The 21,996-nt window shown below is 41.0% G+C and overlaps 1 protein-coding gene across 1 annotated transcript in view; it reads left to right on the forward strand.

Moving 5' to 3' along the window:
- Positions 1-21,996, forward strand: part of RAPGEF3 (Rap guanine nucleotide exchange factor 3) — a 142,446-nt gene that overhangs the window by 56,668 nt on the left and 63,782 nt on the right. Inside the window, exons 2-4 of the mRNA XM_077483767.1 lie at positions 2,852-2,905; positions 11,018-11,124; positions 15,930-16,051. Of these exons, the coding sequence (XP_077339893.1) occupies positions 2,852-2,905; positions 11,018-11,124; positions 15,930-16,051 (283 nt within the window). The remainder of the gene's footprint in view (positions 1-2,851; positions 2,906-11,017; positions 11,125-15,929; positions 16,052-21,996) is intronic.

A 21,996-nucleotide genomic window follows, 5' to 3' on the forward strand; every position in this document is an offset into this window, starting at 1 on the left:
GATGGGACTACATTCAGGCTAGTAGCCAATAGCTTTGATGTAGGAATTTGATCTGAGCATGCGTGGCACTTGGTCCGATCAAAATGCTCTACACATGATCGGATTAGGTCCGTCCGGCCCAGTTGGTCGGGAAATATTTCCAACATGTTGGAAAATTGGGTCGGACGGAGATTCGGACGGAATCAGTCCGATGCATACCACACACAGTCGGATTATCTGATGACACGGTCCGATAAGACTCATTTCGACAGATTCTCCGACCGTGTGTACAAGGGCTTAGAAGTGTTCTCTCCTGCTGTCCTCTGTTTGCTCTCTCATGTGCCTCTCCTCCTGGATGCAACTGAGCCCCAGCCCAGGGTCACCCCCCCCCCCCTCAGACTGGGGAGCTCCCCATGGGCCCTGGCAGCCTCCACACTCTCTTACTTCAGCTCTTCTACCTGACAACTCCTCCCCAGCTGTGCTGACCCCAGGCATGTAAGGAGGCTTGCTCCCTTCCAATCCACATTGGGGATTGGTCAAGACTCCTTAAGATACCCCAGACAGCCCCACCTCTCTTCCCCTTCTCTCTTTCTAGCCCTTTCAAGAAGGAAGAGGGAGGTGACAGTGAAGAGATGCAGCCTGCGAGTCACCAACTGCTACCCTGAGCCCCTCCCAGCCCAGAATGAAAACAAACATGCCTAGCAACCAGCTAGGCCTGCCTAAATTTACCTATTCTGTCAACAAAAATCCTCACTCTAGCACCTACCTAACTAGAGGGTACTACATATAAGTTGAGGAAGAAGACAGCCCTAGTAGGTGATAGTGATAGCATAGCACATACATACAGGTCAGGTCATATTGTGCTCAGCACTGGAATGCCATCAGTCTTTACTATAAGCATTCAAAGTAAGGTGAAGGTGTAATTGTTATTACAATATTACATCATGTCTGATAGAAAGATTCCTATTATGCATTGGCTTAGCCACCTCATAACAGCAGTCTGTGTGTTTGTTCTGCAAACAGCTTTACCAAGGTGGAAGTCAATCTTCAGGTGACAGCTGGTGAAAGGGAAGGTACAACAGTGACCTTTTAAAATAGGTTTGTAGAGAAAGCAATGTTTGTATCAGCTTCTGCACAGTGTTTACATACTTTCCTGCAGGAAAATTGTCCATGTCATTGTCAACTGATAGAGATGCCTTACATCTTCATTCAACTGTTTTCAATGTCCAATTCCAGGCAACACATGTGTTTATTGATGAAGAGACTCACAAAGAGTTAGAAGAACCTATGTCAACTTTTTTTTGCTACAGTTTTGGGGGAAACTTCTTCTCACTCAGAAGATAGAACATGAAATGAGGGCAATCTCTCTACTTGCTGTCTTTTGATAGTTGCTCCCACTTCCTATGTAGTGGTTGTCAGAGGGAACAGGAAATGAGGCAAAATCCCCTCAACAAGGACCAAGGAGGAAGTCAGGCACAGCGCTGGGACATGGAGAAAGCAGGATATTGGCAATATTTTTTTTAATTGTCCAGGGGGGTGATATAAAAAAAAAATGATTAGAGTTCTGATTTAATGTAAAACCTAAAAAACTTGTTGACTGGAGTTATAAGAAGGACAAAATGTGATTTAGCACAATACTGATTATGATAATGCACATGACAAAGTGATCAAAACCATTCCAAGGTCCCTGCTTAGGCTACAGCATTTTATTGGCTAGAAATCAGGTTGTAGCAGCTGTTTAACACTATTACCCTAATAGATTTGTAATGCATATATCCCAAGAGGAAGGCAGCGATTATACCTAAACATACTGCTATTGCCTAAGAACCTTAATTGCATTGATGACTTCTAGGCTCTGAGGTAAGCATTTGCTTCCAGATTAGTGTTGGTGGATGATCTGGTACCTATAACTAATCAGAGGAGTTCATACACATTCACTACATGCACTGCAATTTATTTATATAAGTCTATGGGAATGCAAAACCCTAATGAAACAGATTAAATATTGGTCATAAGGAGGTCAGCTGCAGGTCAAATGCAACTGTCAACCAATTTAAAATGATCTTAGAAGCATCTCAAGCTGATATCAGACTGACACGGGACCTAAACAATTTGCCAAGATTTTTTTTTTAATATTTTGTCTACACATCTTTAAAAGAGAAGTATGGCCAAAGCTTTTTTGGCCATACTACTTTGTGGGTCTAAGGAGTGAACTTAATTGTGCTCTCCTGTGACCCAGAATCAGCTGACAGCGTGTTAAATTCCTAAGCTCTGGAAGGATCTTGACCATATTGTTGTGATTCACCTAGCAGGCTTCAGCTCTCAGTGCTTGGTTGAGAGATGAAGCCAGCTACACTTGCACCCTCTCAAGCCCAGGGCTCCAATGAGTGCAGGTCTGCAGAGAATGGTGACTGACAGAGAGAACGGTGACTGACAGAGAGAACTGAGTAATTAACGGTCATGTGATCGCTTAATTCTCAGGCTTCGAGACAGTGGTGGACAGCTGCAGCATCAGTCCGATGCTGCAGCATGGAGGTCAGTTTGTGTGTTTGTTTTTTTTATGTGAACCTCAAACTTCTCCTTTAAGAACACATCAGCTAATATCAGTAGCTACTGCATTCTCCGTTTATATAGAAAGTGTTATGTTTCTTAGAACTATGTCATGTGTTGTCAATTGTTATAGTCAGTACATATGTGAAGATATGTGATACAAGCTTGTTTAAGAGATATCCATCCTAAGAACGTGATCCTTTTCAATGTAAGCTCCTTGGAAGACTCTCTAAGGAGTTGAAAATCCCATTGATTCCACTGATCTCTTGTTTTACTTGTCTATTATATAATGAAGATTTCTTTTCTTTTTTCTTTCTTTCAGACTCCACTTACTGACACCGAATCTCGGGAGGAGTACAGCCAAACAGTGAAGCAGGTAACAGAGTGTTCTTTTTGTGAAAAGGTTATGTCTCCTAAAGAATTGTTCTTTTATTGAGAAAGAGCCATTGATAGGCCAGTATCTCCCTGCTTCATCAGTGTCTGAAAGTTCAACCATTTAAAGGAGGAAAAAATAAGCAGAAGGGTACAGTCCAAAGAAAGAGGACCTTTCAGTACATTTTCAGGTCTGCATCAATACATTTCTCACGTAATACAATTCTTTTTTCAAAAAATCTTTACCTATTAATATTAAAAAGCACACACTGAACTACAGTTAGATGAGGAAGAATTCCTTGGGCACCTAAGACTTCAAACATTGTAACTACCATGTCACAAAGAGAGAAGCAGCAGCGGGAGGCTGATCTCAAATCGTGTTATGTTTCATGTTGTCGTGCATTGCATTAAGGCAACCCATTCATTTTGAATGGGATGCCTGTAGGCACGTGCAATTTACTTTCTCCACTGCAGGTGGCGCCCTTCTGCAGTGGCACTGCAGCTGGAGAGGAAGTCATCAGGAACATAGTTCCTCTACAGTTTCCTGGGTCACTGGGGAAACATCCAATTGGATGTTGCTGCCTCATGTGACTCTGGTAGCCATCTTGGGTCAGGCAGAGGCAATTTAAGGCCCTGGCTCCCAGTTTTGACATGCATTTACGAGTTAGTAGAGTAGGGACAGGTACCATGCCTGGTAGGGACAGTATTAGTGGCAGGGAAAGGTTCCTGACAAGGAGGAAAAGCTTAGGGCTCGCAACTTCTCTGGACACCTGCCTGTTTGGGCACAAGACAGTCAGGCCACATTCTTCCCCTCTCTACAGACGCTGTATGTTTGGCATTCCGCTCTCTACAAACTGTTAAAACTGTGAGTGTCCCCAGTTGGGCTGCCTTCTCATCAGGTTATTGGTGAACTGTCTCTGCATCATTTCAGTAGAAGTTCTTTCATTGCACTGGAACTCAGCGTGTTATTCCCGCCACGCAACTCTGCACCCCACTTACATGCCAATGCCCCAGAAAAAAAAGAAACAATCAAACCTATACTTTATTTTTCAACACAGTGCACTACATGGGTGTATGTTACCGTGCGTTGCCTAAGTGCATTTGGGTGCTCCTGTGTAACGCATAGGTATAAAGCCAGCACTATAGTCTGAACAAAGATGTTTCTATATTTCTTGAAACAGCATTAAAACATGGGTTTACCAACTCTTAGAACTTTGATCAACAGCCACATCCCAAAAATATAATCATAGAAAAAGAATAAGGAGGAGAACCCCCTTAAATAACAATGTAGGACTTTAACAGCTGTGTAATTAAACGCTGTGTCAGTTACTGATTGTAGCCTGTTTTCATGCCTCACTAGCTCGTGATGGGCTCAGGGCCTCTGCTTCCCCCTTGGGTGAGTATAAGTTGCCCGAGAGGTGGCTGTCACTTTGCCCTGAATGTGTAGGTGGTAGTATCTCTTCATGAACCCTCCTGCTCTCCTACTGACCTTGTAATGAGGGCTGTATATGATGTGCATGGGGTGAACAACAAAGAACTATGAGATTAAGGTAAATTGAGCACATTTTCTAATTTTGGCAGAGCTGAAATGTGGTGAGATGCATTCAGTAGCTCAGTTGTTGGAATCACCCATTGACTAAAATTGATTTTTTAGAGTAGATGGATTCCTAAATAATTGGCAGATCCAACCTAACAGCCTAGATGCATAGCCTGTAGGCAGGTACATATTAACATGAGGTTATTCTTTTAGCAAAGCCTAGAATGCCCAGGTTGGGAGAGGGTTAAGTGGGGATCTGCCAGTTTCCCAGGTTTTTGGACTCTGCCTTCCAAGCTGGTCTATATATATAAAGGCGGAAAGCCAGGCTCAGATAGGGGACACACGGGACTGCAAGGGAAGTGAGAAGGTTGAGGGAAAGATGTAGCCTGGAGCATTGTCCAACCCTCCACTCTAAGGGAATTTGTATGCAAGGACTTAATCGAGTATAGATCTCTACCTGATAAGGTACGCATGGGCAGCTCAGGATCATTTAGTTAGGGTTCTGTGAATATATTTGATGTGACTGTAATATTTACACTACAAGAGCTACAGTAAAGCATTAAAATTGTCTAAAGCCTGGTCGAAAGACAGTTCCTCTGGTAGAGAGGGGGGTTGATAATTTGACTCCCTCCCTAACTGTCAGTACCCCAAAAGAAATTGGGACCAAACCCATGATACAGAGACCCCATGTACCTAGCTGCATGGTACAGGAGAGAGAATGAGTTAAAGTGTTACTAAACCCAGGCCCTTGCATTCACTATACTACATCTGGTCTCCCACAGTACACACAAACATGAAAATGGAATTATTATAGTAAATATAAACTGTTAAATAAACTTTCTCATCAGCAGTATATAGCAGTCTTGTGACTTCTATCAGTGTCTGGCCAAACACTGGTTTAAGCTTGTAGAAGGAGTTTTCATTCTCCTCTGACTGTCCTGTGAGGCTGCAGGACCCCTGACCCTCCACCTGGACAGTGCTGATTGGCCCTGTGCTGATCACATGCACCCCCCCCCCCCCCCAAAAAAAAACAAAAAACAAAAAACTCTCTAGCAACACACATCAAACTGAGCATGTGCAGTGTGCTTGCAAGGCTATGTGCTATCAGCAGTTGGATTGGGGACAATGAAATATGGGGAGGATCAGTAAAGACAGGATCAAACAGCCTTTTTACACAGGACCCAGAATTAACCCCTTAGGTTCCAGAGTATAACAGGCATGTTATACTGCATATACAGGCTGATTTTACTGACATCTGTGCTAGGTGCATAGTAGGACCCCATTCTGTAGCTGGGAGTAACATGGCAGAGATACACTAGACTGGTGAAGAGGGCAGGGGCTCAGAAGTGTCCATCCTAAATGCAACATACAGGAAGGGTGTGTAGTGACATGGGACAGGATGCTCACAGAGAACCGCTGTATGTTACATCACTGCACACGGTGTATGGCTCAACTCTAAGTTGAGGTTCTGCCTTTACATAGACTTTCATGTGAACGTGGCCATGCCTGGTCCCGGACACTGATGAGTAAGCACACAAAAGCAGAGGAAAAGTGCCCCGTGTGTTCCAGGGCGAGCGGGCCCCGCCCACAAACCTACAGTTTTCACTTTGGCATAGCATAAGTAGCTGAGGCGGGCTGCAGGGATAGATAGAAACATATGCAATTAAAGCATTATGGGGAAGTAAAGATTTAATGGCTCTAATATTATGATAGTTAATAGAAATTAACTCATGGTGGAAAATGATTAGGAATAGTAGTGAGCACCCTATGACTGGTTACGTAAGCGGAAAAACATATAGTGGCTTGTGTTTGATTAGGATTGTTTCCCTGCTTTGAAGGCAAGGCAGGCAGTCGAGAGCAGACTTGGGTTGTTCTGGCATGTTCTTCACCAGATCCCACGCCCCTTTTTAAACATAGTACGTCTCACACACCCTGTAACTACAGCGCACATATGGCATTTATTTTTATCTGATAGCAACGTGTTGTAGCTGTGCACAGCACATACAGTATACTGTCCATGGACATTTCTGTCACTGGCTGTATCCTTGGTTATGGTTCTATAAATGACTGTTACACAGTACAAATTGTTTGTTACAAGGAACTTGTTCGAAAAGAAACACACAGTAATTAGACATTGTTGACCTCCTTAAAAAAATGCTAGTTGCCTGACTGTTATGATCCATTATGCTTTATTATCTGTATGCCAGGTCAGGGACTCTGCTGAAGCTAAAGGGTCAGCATGATGGCCAGGCAACCAGGATTTTTGTATTTGGTTATTTATGTTTTGCTGTAAACATAAAAGGGAACCATAGTCTTTTTTTTAAATGTATTTTATATAAATATACATATTATATAAAATTACATATTATGTAGGCTGTGCTTCCTGCCTAGTACCGTGCCATAGCTGTTCCCTGCTGATCCTTTTATCTCGCTGCAAGCTTATCAAACATGCAGTAGCTTGTCTGATTGAAAGCAATAGACATCTTAAATCTGTAAGGACTATTTCTGGTAGACAGAAACAATGAGATCTTTACCTAGGCTTTAGGTCACCTAAGATCATTTAGAACTATTTTTGTATTCATTGTAAAAAAATAAATTAAAAAAAATTTTTTTTTTGCACCAAACTTATAATACAATATAATATAAAGTGTGACTTTTAATGACGGGGCCACTTTTGTCTGCTTGTTTTTGGCTAGTGAGAGCTCATGTAACTTAAACAGGAACTTCACCCTATCTAATTAGTTTCTATAGAGTGTCAGTGACCCATGGGAGTATGCTTATTTTGCACATGCGCAAACACACCACGGGTCATGTGTGAATCCGTGGTACATGTATGTAGGATATAGCAATGAAACCAGTCACTGTTCTTCTTTTGTGGCTGTCCCTTTATTGTAGCAGATTTGCTAGGTATACTGGTGCTACTGCAAGGGACAGAGGAGGGGTATACTGTGAAGTGAGAGGTTTGCTGGTAAGGCTGGTAACATGGGTGATCCGATCAGGTCCACCTGTCAACTTTTCAGGTGGACCTGATCGGACCCTCCAGTCCCCTCTATGTAGCGGCGGATGTCAGCACCAAAAGCAGAAAATGGTGGTCCTATTTTCCATCCGACTGGCAGATCGGATGGAAACAGCAAGGTGGCCCATTTCAATCCCATTGCCCCATAGAGGAGAGCAGGACTCACTCTACATAGCGGAGCGGACACGGACCTGTCATCCGCCCTGCTCAGTAGGGATCAGATCCCCCGCTGAACAAGCGGATTCCGCTAAATGGCGGCGCCTGTGTGAAAGGGGCCTAAGCCAGTCTAGCTCAGTTACCTAATCATGTTCTATGGAACTGATCTTTTTCTGCCCTTCTGTCTATATCTTAAGCTGTATGAACATTTTCTGTACATTTGATGACTTCACGAATGCCATTCAAAAAGACCTTTAACTTTTTTTTGCTTTTAACATTTAGTTGAATGAATGGATTTTTCCAAATCTAACCAAATTTACTGTTAGAAATTTGATCGATAATTAAATAATTTACATTTTTCTTCTTTAAATTTTCTCATCACTGCTGTCAAAAATTTATCGTCACCCCACTATCGTTTAGAAAATCTTAAAATGATTTTCACACAGTATATGGCTAGTTTTAGTAAGTATATACCGATAAAAAAAAAAAAGCAACTCTGGCCCCCTTAGGCCCCTGTCAGACAGGGGGGACTCCATCCAGATCCGTAAGCGGATCCCCTGCTGATTGGAGTAGAGTGGAATGATTCCTAGATTGTAAGCTCTAACGAGCAGGGCCCTCTGGTTCCCCTTGTCTTGAATTGTATTGCATTGTACTGTCTACCCCAATGTTGTAAAGCGCTGCGTAAACTGTCTGCGCTATATAAATCCTGTATAATAATAATAATAATAATAATAATAATGATGGCACATCCATTGCTGCTCAGTTTCTGCAGAGCAGACATATACAAAGCCTGCTGTGCTGTATAAGTGTAAACTGACACAAGTCCATTTACACCCATTTGTCTATTGGGGTGAATGGACCACCCAATCAGGTCTGCCTGAAAAACGGACAGGCAAGCCTGATCAGATCGCCCATGTGAAAGGGGCCTTATGGCTGATGTCACTAGAGACAAATCACGTGGCAGGATCACTCAAGAGACTGTCTTTTTGTCCCTATATAAAATGGCTCCCTTTGTAACCAGAACCAGAGTCAGATGACGCTTTGTTGCTGGCCCAAATGCTGCTGAATCTCAATCTCTAGCAATGGCAGCTATAGTGCCTTGAAAAAGTATTCATACCTCTTGAAGTTTTCCACATTTTGTCATGTTACAACCAAAAACGTAAATGTAATTTATTGGGATTTTATGTGATAGACCAACACAAAGTGGCACATAATTGCGAAGTGAAAGGAAAATGATAAATGGTTTTCAATTTTTTTTACAAATAAATATGTGAAAAGTGTGGCGTGCATTTGTATTCAGCCTCCCTGTACTTTGTAGAACCACCTTTTGCTGCAATTACAGCTGCAAGTCTTTTTGGGGATGTCTCTACCAGCTTTGCACATCTAAAGTGACATTTTTGCTCATTCTTCTTTGCAAAATAGCTCAGGCTCTGTCAGATTGGATGGAGAGCATCTGTGAACAGCAATTTTCAAGTCTTGCCCCAGATTCTCAATTGGATTTAGGTCTGGACTTTGACTGAGCCATTCTAACAAATGAATATGCTTTGATCTAAACCATTCCATTGTAGCTCTGGCTGTATGTTTAGGGTCGTTGTCCTGCTGGAAAGTGAACCTCCACCCCAGTCTCAAGTCTTTTGCAGACTTGAACAGATTTTCTTTTTTTTTTCTTCTAAGATAGCCCTGTGTTTGGCTCCATCCATCTTCCTATCGACTCTGACCAGCTTCCCTACCTTTTCACCACACATAGGTTTTTGCTTTTAGGTCAAAAAGTTACATTTTAGTCTCATCTTCCACATGTTTGCTGTGTCCCCCACATGGCTTGTCGCAAACCACAAACAAGACTTCTTATGGCTTTCTTTCAACAATGACTTTCTTTTTGCGACTCTTCCATAAAGGCCAGATTTGTGGAGCGCACGACTAATAGTTGTCCTGAGGACAGATTCTGCCACCTGAGCTGTGGATCTCTGAAGCTCCTCCAAAGTTACCATGGGCCTCTTGGCTACTTTCCTGATTAATGCTCTCCTTGTCCGGCCTGTCAGTTTAAGTGGACAGCCATATCTTGGTAGGTTTGCAGTTTTGCCATACGCTTTCCATTTTCGAATGATGGATTGAACAGTGCTCCATGAGATGTTCAAAGCTTGTAATATTTTTTTATAACCTACCCCTGCTTTTAACTTCTCCATGACTTTATCTCTGACCTGTCTGGTATGTTCCTTGGCCTTCATAAAGCTGTTTTCGCACTAAGGTTCTCTAACAAACCTCAGAGGGCTTCACAGAACAACTGTATTTATACTGAGATTAAATTACACACAGATGGACTCTATTGACTGCTAAAGTCAATTGGTTCCACTAGATTTTTGTTTACGGTTATCAGAGTAAAGGGGGCTGAATACAAATGCATGCCACATTTTTCAGATATTTATTTGTAAAAAATATGGAAAACCGTTTATTACAATTATGTGCCACTTTGTGTTGGTCTATCACATAAAATCCTAATAAAATAAATGTACTTATTTAGTTGCACCATGACAAAATGTGGAACATTTCAAGGGGTATGAATACTTTTTCAAGGCACTGTACATCTTGCTGCCTCAGCTATAGTGGGATAAATTCCACAGGGACAAACCCATCATGAGCTATCCTGCTGCTAATGATTCCAACAAATTGTCAGCCACAGGATTTCTACTGGCAGAGTCACCCATCTGACATCAGTCTTTGGGTGAGCCGCATTCAAAGCATTAGAAGTTGATTCATATGATGCTTGCAGACTGAATTTGCAGGCTGCACAAAGTAGAACAAAAGCTTTTCATCTGCTATGAGTTAGTTGGCTTAGAAGTAATGTTTTCACCAAGCATTTGAAGTGTTCCTTCCAGGTTCTTGTGTGTTCAAGACTTAGTGGAGTACACAAGGGGTGGATGCACACTATGACACTGTAGTTATGTACAAAACGAATGTTATGTGTGTGGGTGTGCTGCGGTGCCATTCATTCATAACAGCACCCCACTGCACATTTCCAATGCAGCCACATTAGATGATAACACACTGCAATGTGTAGGGGTGGGCTGCATTACAAAAAATTGTGGATGTACCTTTTTGGAGTTTTTTGGTGTGTGTAAGCCAGCCAACTCATATAAACGGGCAGTCTTTACGTATTAGACATGAACGCACCACAACAATTATTGACAACTTTGAATATATTTATTATGTGTTGAATTCAGGTATTTTCACAAATAAAAATCTAACACGGGTCAGAGCATGTTTTGCACTGGTGATACTTTAGGGGAAATTATTTGCTAAAATAAATATCCTAATTTTTTGAACATGACTTTGTATACATAGTTTGTTTTACAGTATTATGACGTTACTGTTTAGACTTGTCTACAAGATAAAAATCTCTATTCCCGCAGGTGGTGTCACAGAAAATTTGGAGAGCAGCAAAAGTTTTGCAAATGTACCTGCTTAACATGTCACCGACTCTGATGCGTGACAGAAAGCACCACTTTCGGAATCACAGGTACAGTTCTCACCTGCTTATTTTGGAGCTGAACATTGAAGAAGTGCACTTTAAACTCACTTTAGCTCATTTAATACTTGCAGACAAAGCAAACAGGTTTGAAATGATTAAAGTGGCTTATCTAATATACTGTTTGCTATATGTCCTCATCCTTAGTTCTAGCATACACAAACAACAGTGGTAGTAGCCAAGGACTTTTAGGAAACATATGGATACAATGAAAACACTAAATAAATAAAATATTGAATATAGGGTTCAAGCGTGTGTTTAGATCCAATACACTCCACATGTAGACTTGGCATATTTTGATAGATCTTCTTCAGGAGTACATGTGGACAATTAGCATAATGAAACCCATAATTCTAATTTCATTAAAACCATAGATTCACTGGATTCCTATAGGTGTGTGTCAGCTCTTTCCCATGTGGGGGGAGGGTAGGAGGCTCTTATAAGGTAAAATATATGCAAAAGGTGTTAGAAAGCCCTCAGTGGTCATCCATAATCCAATTGGATGGACACATCAATTAGAAGATATAGGCACACCACCATCTATGTTTCAGGCAGAGCAAAGAGGGCTGGGGGCTTATCCACATCCTGTTGTCAAACCATTCTATGTGTCTAGAGCAGTAGTCTCCAAACTGTGGCCCAGGGGCCGGATGTGGCCCTTTGCTAGCTTTTATTCAGCCCTTGGGGCACTATTCCTCCCACTGATAAACTATTCTGCCAACTGACACCAACAATGGGGCACCATTTCTCCCAAAGACACCAATGATAGGGCACTATTTATCCCTATAATACCAACGATGGAGCACTATTCCTCCCCTTAATACCAAAGATATTTATGTTTACGCCAACTGATGACAGAAATACTTCTGCTCCCGCTCACGACAATTCTGGCCTCCTTAAAGTCTGAAGGACAATAAACTGGCCCTTTGCTTAGAAAGTTTGGAAACCCCTGGTCTAGAGGATGGGCCACCAAAAATTAGCGGTCAGATGGGTAGAAAGTAATTTCCAAAATATCCTTTCCTTCACACCCAGAGTTCCATTACTCATGGTTTGAAATTATAACGTATAATAATTATAAAACTCAATGCCCTGCAGTACCCTGACAGCTGTATTGGAAACCTATCAATCTTTATCAGCTTATGGCCGAAAAAACTATCTCTAGCAAAATACACTGAAATATAGTGTTAGCAATTGAAATAACTCTTTGAATAAACCTCTAATCTGAACAATCAAGAATGAGGATCATTCAAAAACGGTATAGAATAAATAATAGGATGTAATCATCCAAGAAGCAGGGATCATCACATGTTTAGGTATTTAAATACAGGGGCATTTAGTTGGACACATCTCCCTAGCCTGGAGTTGTCCTTTAAAATAAGAACAGTTACAGTAGAAGCTTCTGCCCTCTGGGATAATTATATGGGCATGCACATGTAAAGCAATGCCAAAGATGCCTCCTGTTATATAATGAAACGGTAGGCTATCTGTCTCTACCCCCTCTCTATTGAGTGTCTAGTCATCACTTGTATAGGCTACAAGTAATTTGAGGGAAGCCTTGGGCTACAAAGAGACTGTTTAAGGTCATTTAGGTACTGAAAGCTGAGTGTGTATTTCTATCAACGACCTACAAGTAGAAAAATAAACATTATTTCCATAGGATACTCTAAAAACATAATTGACAGTGGGTTCAGCTTCCCTGCCTTGGTGCTAGAATGCCACCTGGAAGTTGGAGAATAAAAGCTTCCATCTTATGCCTAGTACACACAATGAGAAAATCAGAATACCGCTTTTGGAGCAATCGTCTGATAAACTGATCGTTAGTTTACAGCATTCCAAAGCCGATCACGACTGTTCAAGCTTTTAATATGAGACTAGCATGCAAAAAAAAAAAAAAAAATGGATGTTCATTCGTCCGATATTCTCATTGTGTGTACCGGGCATAAGGCTTTCACCAAGGTGTTTTGCTTAATGACAGCTCCCTTTACCCATGAAGCTGTTGTACTTGTGGAGCCCCCCAAGCCAAAAACAGCGAGCACACAACAAGTATACAGTATATATTTGTCATCCAAACTGTTGTGGATTTTTTGAGTCATCTGCAGTTTATTGATAGCAAAATAAATCAAACTAATTGGAGTATATGGAGTATAGGATTTTCTAAAATGAGCCACAGGTGAGATCCACACATACAAAGAAATCATCACCTACACATTCATATTTAAAAAAAATGATATAATATATGGTTTTAATGAAGAATCTCCCAAGTTGCTATGTTCATTGACAACTAACACAGCACAATACTTTCCTGCTATAGATGATGCCATCTAGTGGCAATGAAAAAAATTGCCATCTAGTGGCAATGAAAAAAATTGCACAATTTCAAAGGCACGTTAAAGGAACCTATACTGAAAGAATCAGGAGGCTGCCATTGCTGACTCTCCTATGAAAACACTATTTGTGTGCCTGTCATGCTAATCCAATAGGCTACGTTTATTTATTTTTTGCTCATCTTTCACAACAAATACACCACTAAGGAATTTGGACTTCCTTATCTGCAGGCTTGTTCTGAATCAGTCTCACAAAATATTGAACTGACCAAGAAGAAAAAAGTATCTGGGCACAAACCATGTATTACAAGATATACAGTGGTGTGAAAAAGTGTTTGCCCCCTTCCTCATTTCCTGTTCCTTTGCATGTTTGTCACACTTAAGTGTTTCGGAACATCAAACCAATTTAAACAATAGTCAAGGACAACACAAGTAAACACAAAATGCAATTTGTAAATGAAGGTGTTTATTATTAAAGGTGAAAAAAAATCCAAACCATCATGGCCCTGTGTGAAAAAGTGATTGCCCCCTAAACCTAATAACTGGTTGGGCCACCCTTAGCAGCAACAACTGCAACCAAGCGTTTGCGATAACGTGCAGTGAGGCTTTTACAGCGTCCTGGAGGAATTTTGGCCCACTCATCTTTGCAGAATTGTCCTAATTCAGTTACATTGGAGGGTTTTCGAGCATGAACGGCCTTTTTAAGGTCATACCACAACATCTCAATAGGATTCAGGTCAGGACTTTGGCTAGGCCACTCCAAAGTCTTCATTTTGTTTTTCTTCAGCCATTCGGTGGTGGACTTGCTGGTGTGTTTAGGATCATTGTCCTGCTGCAGAACCCAAGTTCGTTTCAGCTTGAGTACACGAACAGATGGTCGGACATTCTCCTTCAGGATCTCTTGGTAGACAGCAGAATTCATAGTTCCTTTTATCACGGTAAGTCTTCCAGGTCCTGAAGCAGCAAAACAGCCCCAGACCATCACACTACCACCACCATATTTTACTGTTGGTATAATGTTCTTTTTATGAAATGCATCGTTCCTTCTATGCCAGATATACTTGGACACACACCTTCCAAAGAGTTCCACTTTTGTCTCATCGGTCCACAGAATGTTGTCCCAAAAGTCTTGGGGATCATCAAGATGTGTTGTGGAGAAATTGAGACGAGCTTTGATGTTCTTTTTGCTCAGCAGTGGTTTTCTCCTTGGAACTCTGCCATGCAGGCCATTTTTGCCCAGTCTTTTCCTGATGGTGGAGGCATGAACGCTGACCTTAACTGAGGCAAGTGAGGCCTGCAGTTCCTTGGACGTTGTTGTGGGGTCTTTTGTGACCTCTTGGATGAGTCGTCGCTGCGCTCTTGGGGTAATTTTGGGCGGCCGGCCACTCCTGGGAAGGTTCACCACTGTTCCATGTCTTCGCCATTTGTGGATAATGGCTCTCACTGTGGTTCGCTGGATTCCCAAAGCTTTGGAAATGGCTTTATAACCCTTTCCAGACTGATAGATCTCAATTACTTTCTTTCTCAATTGTTCCTGAATTTCTTTGGGTCTCGGCATGATGTGTAGCTTTTAAGGATCTTCTGGTGGACCTTACTGTGTCAAGCAGCTCCTATTTAAGTGATGCCTTGATTGTGAACAGGTGTGGCAATAATCAGGCCTGGGTGTGGCTAGAGAAATTGAACTCAGGTGTGGACAACCACAGTTATAGTATGTTTTAACAAGGGGGGCAATCACTTTTTCACACAGGGCCATGATGGTTTGGATTTTTTTTCACCTTTAATAATAAACACCTTCATTTACAAATTGCATTTTGTGTTTACTTGTGTTGTCCTTGACTATTGTTTAAATTGGTTTGATGTTCCGAAACACTTAAGTGTGACAAACATGCAAAGGAACAGGAAATGAGGAAGGGGGCAAACACTTTTTCACACCACTGTAGGCTGTTCATAGTCACAAGGCAGATGGTCAAAACAGGGCATTACTTACAGTGCAAATTAAATATGGTACAGCAAAAAGTGAGCTTTCTATTAAAATCGAGAGTAGCAAGCATTATACAGGAGTGGATGGATCTTTTCTTGTATAAGGCTTTGCACCTCTGGTTTAGCACCCAGCACTTTATTCAGCATGTTTCAAGAAATTGGACACATTAATTTGGTTGATTGCTGACATTTCTTTTAATCATCTGTTGTGCAACCTTTTTGTATTTTATATTTGTTCATGTGTATATCTCTCACATTTTTGTTTCTGCTTTTATATATATATATATATATATATATATATATATATAACGCACAACCGCAATATTTTTTGTTGTTTATCTACCTAATATTATAATATCTACATGTCCTGTGTACAATATATATATTGTTATACAGATTTATATTTTGTTCTGTTAATGTCTATACATATTTTAAATATGTTTATACAAATGTATTGTGTTGCTTTTTTACTTTTGTTACTTTTTTATTTCACAGGCAGTGCTGCTCAGGAAAGGAGCTTGTGGACTGGCTCATTACTATCAGCTCCGGCCTCCAGTCACGTTCCCAGGCTGTGGGCATATGGCAGGTACTGCTGGACGAAGGGGCCCTTGTACATGGTAAGCAGCAATACGCTAAATACAGTTTTAAAAAGCATTCATGTTATGTTAGCTGGAAGTGGTAAGCACTTCTAACACACAGAATGAAGATCTTGGGTACAGTTCCTAAAAGGAAGAATTAAAATAAATGCTATATTCTTGTTTCATTTGTGCGGGCTTTCTCTGGGTGCTCCAGTGTCCTCTTACAATCCAGCAACATACTGGTTAATTATTATTTTTATTATTAAACAGGACATATACAGCCCCAACAGTTTGCTCAGCGCTTTACAATATAAAGGCACACAATATATTTAATACACCGAAGGATTAGGAGGGCCCTGGAGCTTACAATCTAAAGAAAAGGGTACAAAAAGTACAGTTTTTAGGTGAAAGTGGGGTAGGCTTTCCTGAATAAATATGTTTTCATGGATTGCCTAAAGGTAGACTGGGTTGGGGCTAACCAGACATACTGGGGTAAGGAATTCCAGAGGATGGGAGAGGTTCTGGAGAAGTCCTGGAGCTGGGCATGGAAGGAGGTACCAAGCTAGGTAGCAAGAGGTCTTGGGAGGAACTGAGAGGATGATTTGGGTGATAAGTCGAGATGAGGTTGGTAATGTAGCTTGGGCAGTGTTGTGGATGGTTCTGTATGTTGTAATTAGTATTTTGAATTTTATACATTGGGCTAAGGGAAACTAGTGAAGGGATTGGCAGAGGGGGCATCAGCCACAGATCAGTTAGTAAGATGTATGGGTCTAACAGCAGCATTCACGGTGGACTGGAGAGGTGATAGCCTGTTTAGAGGTAGACCATTGAGAAAAGAGTTGCAGTAGTTACGGTGGGATATTAATTAGCATCTTCATAAATTGGCCTTTGAGTGTGTAGAAGAATAGTGGGGACGTTAGACATAGATTACAACTGTCCCTGATTGAGGGAAGGGGGGGGGGGGCTGCTTTTAGAGCAAATTCCATTTGTCCCTCTTTCCTCCTCATTTGTCCCTCACTTTGGTCTAATGTATACGCATGTATAAAAAATGCATTATGTAACTATCAAAAAGTATTTCCCAGTGCTAAATCTTTTATCCAATTTCTAAACTGTTGTCAATTTTAATAGCCAGTATAAAGGAATAGTAGCGACAAAATAAAGCACTTGTAGGTTTAACCAATTCTTTTGTGTTTTAATTCTCCATGTAGCGAGGTGTGTCTTCTGCTTACATACTTTTTGCTAATAGGTGTCCCTCCTTCCCAGCTCAGAAAGTTGGGGGGGGGGGTATGCATTACATTGTGCGGTTGATTTACTAAAACCGTAAAGTGCAACATCTAGTGCAGCAGTGTATGGTAGCCAATCAGCTTCTAACTTCAGCTTGTTCAATGAAGCTTGACAGTAAATCCTGGAAGCTGATTGGTTACTATGCAGAGCGGCACCAGATTTAGCAAATCAACCCCTGTGAGTCTTCATGGCACTGAGCCTGAAGTGAGTGGGTTGATTTCCTGTGTGTAGTGCAATGTTATAGTTTGACATAAATAAATAATAAAAAAAAAAGATTAAAGCAGAGTTTCACCCAAAAATTGAACTTCTCCTTTAAGTGATGGTGACCCCCTAACAGGCCACATCTGGCATGTAATTTGGGTTTTTTTTAGGGGGGGGAGAGCAGATACCGTCTTTTTAGAAGCATCCAGCTCCCACTTCCTCCCAGGGCTCACCTCTCACCCCTCCCTCCCTGCAATCATCTGGGACACGTCACAGGTCCCATTAGATTGCCCAGCTATTCACAGCGCACAGCACGACTCGCACATGTGCAGTGCATGCCCAGCTGTCAAGCCACAGCCGGGCGCCCACAGTAAGAATGCCGGCGCTGTGGAGAGGAGAGGGAGAGGAGCAGGGTTTCATATGCCCGCATCGCTGGACCAAGGGACAGGTGAGTGTATAATTATTAAAAGTCAGCAGCTACGCTTTTTGTAGCTGCTGACTTTAAATTATTTTTTTGCGGTTGAACTCCTCTTTAAGTTGAACATTACGCTAAGAAGAACATGGTCTTATGCAATTTGTCAAATGTTATCACACAATTATGTCTTGGTAAAAGCTGGGGAAGAGCTGCCTGTATTATCTTTCATTAGTAGCAGCATGATGGCTGCGTGTAGAAAAATATCTTCTGTAGCCATCACAAAGTTATTTCAGATATCTAGATCTTAAAGCCTCTGTATATATATTTGCAAACCTAGATAGTATTAAGTCTTTCTTATGTACCAACAGTGTTTGTGTTTAGGTCTGCTAGTCCTTTAGGATGAATTATTTACCTTACTTGTTGATTTAACTATCATTCATTGGACCTCTTGATAATGTAAAAGATAAGGATTTCTATAAATGATTTACATGAAGGATACCATGCAGATACCACCCACCTACTCCTCTCTTGCACATACTACCCACCTCCATACACTCTATCACTCTATACTCCTCTCCTGCACATGCTCCATACACCTCGTACTCTTCTCCTGCACATACTACCCCCCTATATACACTCTGCACTCCTCTCCTGCACATAATACCCACCTCCATACCCTCCATACTCCTCTCCTGCACATACTACCCACTTCCATACACTCTATACTCCTCTTCTGCAAAATAAATACAATATATTTAAAGTGATTGTAAAGGCTTTTTTTTTAAATAACAAACATATTATACTTACCTGCCCTGTGCAATGGTTTTGCACAGAGGGCCCCATACCTCCTCTTTTGTTGTTTTCCGCTAGTGCTGCTCTTCTTTAGCAAGCTGCTAGTTACGGGGGCACTCGTGCAGGCTCCATCCCTCAGCCCCACCCCTTGCTTCCTCATCATATGATTTGATTGACAGCAGCACAAGCCAATAGCTGGATGGGCACAACACTGGATTGAGATGAGACTATGCTAAGTGCTTGAGGGGGAGCTCTTATATTCAAGAGCTTTTTTATGCAATTGTCAGACTTCCTATTCTAGGATGGCTATGTTTGTTCTCCATGCTCGCTTTGTGTATGTGAATGAAGCCACCCTTTCCTGCTTGCCCCTGAAATAGACTACACAGCGTATTCAGCTCTATGGGAATCATAGTACACATAAAGAGGAGCATGTGACTAGAAATCGCGGGCACTGCTCGTTTTACACTAGTAGTGCTGAGGTGCATCAGCAGTGGATTGGGAGAGCACACAGGACAATAAAGAAGCCTGGAAAAAACTGTAAGCCTAGGTTCACACTTGTGCAGGTCGGAAAATATCACAAATATGCATGTGTTCCAATTTGCATGTGCCCTGCAGGCAAAACACACTGTTCTTTAGAAGATACGTAGGGGCGCAATAATTCTTAATAGCACTCCCTTGCTTCGACAAAAAGCCCATTTTTTTACCTGCGCAAAACCGCATAGTGCCACATCACCATATGGTACCTTGCGGCACAATTTGAAAAAGGTTCTGGGACTTTTTTTCCCATGTTTCAGCTGGTAGGACAGCCCATTAAAAAAAATTGGCTGCCCTAAACGCAGCCCGCAGTGATGTGAACCTAGGTTAAGAGACTTAAAAAAGAAGAGCCATGGCATACTTGATATTTTAGGGCGGATGTAAAAAAAAACAGTGGGTTTAGTGTCATTTTAATTCTCTGGAATGTGTTTTGTTTTTCAATGGTTCCACACAGTTGACTTTTATAGCAAAGTGCAAGTAAGTGCACTGAAAACACCATAGAGAGTATATTAATGAAAACATGCCCTACTGAAAACAATGTGCTGTCTTACGTATCTGAACTTTTTCTGTGAGTATACTATGGCAATTTAAATGACAGTAAAAAAAAAAAAAGTTATATTGAATTGCCTAATGTTAGGTCATTTGGATTTTCTTACCTAATTCCAACACTGATTTGAGAAATTGTTGGGGTGAAGGATGAAAAAATGCATTATTTGTGTATTTAAGGAATGTAAAGAAAAGGTAGCAAAGTGCCAGGAAAAGTGATCCCTTGCATTCGCCAAGCCCCGAGTATGTAAACAATAGGGCACCTTGATAATCCAATCCATCAGCTGTTTTGAACTTCTTCTTTGCCCGCCATATGAGGCCAAACAGGTTACCAATATGCAAATTTCAACTTTTTATCCAAAGCCAAAATTTTAGGCTTAATCTTCCCTAGTAACCACTTCCTAGCCACTGGTATATGTGATACAAGGCAGTCACAAGAAGAGCAGAGGAATTTTAATGGACTGTGATTGACAATTGGGCTTCACTTTGTCTATGCTGAGCAATGAGGAGGAAATAACGAAGTCTCTGGGACAGACCGAAACAGAGTTTTTGTTCACCTAATATGCGCCAGTGAGCTGTTTATAGGACATTATATTCATATTTGGCAGTGTTTTGTGTAAACATTGGCAAAGGAAAGGGTTGCCTTAAGTTTAATAAGAATATCCTTCCTGGCAGCAAACATTCGATTTTTTCTAACCTCCCAACTTGTATTTAACCATTTTTTGGCTAAAAAATTTTCTTTCAATTTGTTTTTATAAAAGAGAATATACAGTTACACAATGTCGATCAAAGTATATTTTTTAGAGGAACACACAGGAACCTCTATAACAACACAAGAAAGGAAACAACACATGTAAATTTTCTTGAAATTGCATATCTGCTATGCTTTACCTTATCCACTGGCCAAAAATGTTTTTAATACTTATGGCCAAGGAGATTCTGGGAGCCGACACATGAGAGTGTCATATTAACACCAGTAATAATTGTTACTATGTAGAAATTGCCATTCATTCAGAACATACATTCATGAAAATAGCAATTGTTCCTATCCATTCCCTTTACTAAGTGTTTCTGTACTGTACATCACAGGTAATTCAACAAACAGCTAAATACACAGCTGAAACGCATTGCGAGGATAGCTGACATGCTGCCATTGTCATTTGAATACGTATCTGTGTGTGTGAAACAGAAGTCTCTGCTCATTTCCTGTGTAATTTATTTTATGGCTCAATAACGAAGCCGTTGCGGAATATGATGGCGTGATCTGCTATCCATTTTCCCCTACACAGTTGGATTCTTGGACTCTTCAACAAATATCAAGACAACCTTTGTATAGGCAGTTACCTCCTCTATAAAGTATAACCACAGCAGTGGCATAATGAGGCCTTATTAGATATATTTGCCTGGAGCACACAACACCAATTCATAGCAGAACTGGATTTTCCAGTGCTTCTCTCACAACCTACAGTATATAACCAAATGTTTTGCATGACAGTAAATGTTTACATTTATGTGATCCAAAAAGGAAAAGGTTCCCTTAAAAGGCATCACGGTTACCGATAAAAACAACTCAGGGAGCGGTGATCCAAAAAGTGGTAAAGATGTTGAAGATGACAACTGTGTTCACCATACAAGTTTATTTGCAAATGTGATTGATAAAAAAAAGTTTAAACACTGTTTAGACTTTTTTTTTATCAATCACATTTGCAAATAAACTTTTGGATCAGCGATCCCTGAGTTTTTTTTTCCAATCAATATTTATTGAGTTTTAAGAAAAGGCATACAGCAATTGGCATAGTTGTGGACGCAGCCGCTGCAATAACAATGATCAGAGCCAACGTATTCGTAAAGTGTAAGATTACACACACAATGGTATTAGTGTAATACATCTAGTAATCCTGTTGCAAGACATTGAACAGGCTGAGTATAGCAAGTAAACCAATAAAAAATAAACTAAAGTGACATATGGAGAGAAGTCCCTTATTCCAATCACATATCCACATATCAGACTATTCGTAAATGGGGGTCTTTGGGCCTAAGGTAAGACACTCATGGCTCCTTTGTAGGTTTAGGTTGAATGCATAGGAGGGGAGATGTAAGGATAAAGTAGAAAAAATAAAACAAAAGGGCATGGAGGCACTAGTGAAGAAATGGGGGTTGATATGGAGGTGTGGGTGTTATAAGTGGCCTTTGAAGGTAAGGGTAAGGATAA

Source organism: Lithobates pipiens, unplaced genomic scaffold, assembly GCF_037356315.1.
Source record: "Lithobates pipiens isolate NorthernLeopardFrog02 unplaced genomic scaffold, aLitPip1_a1.2 Scaffold_16, whole genome shotgun sequence".
NCBI classification, from domain to species: domain Eukaryota; kingdom Metazoa; phylum Chordata; class Amphibia; order Anura; family Ranidae; genus Lithobates; species Lithobates pipiens.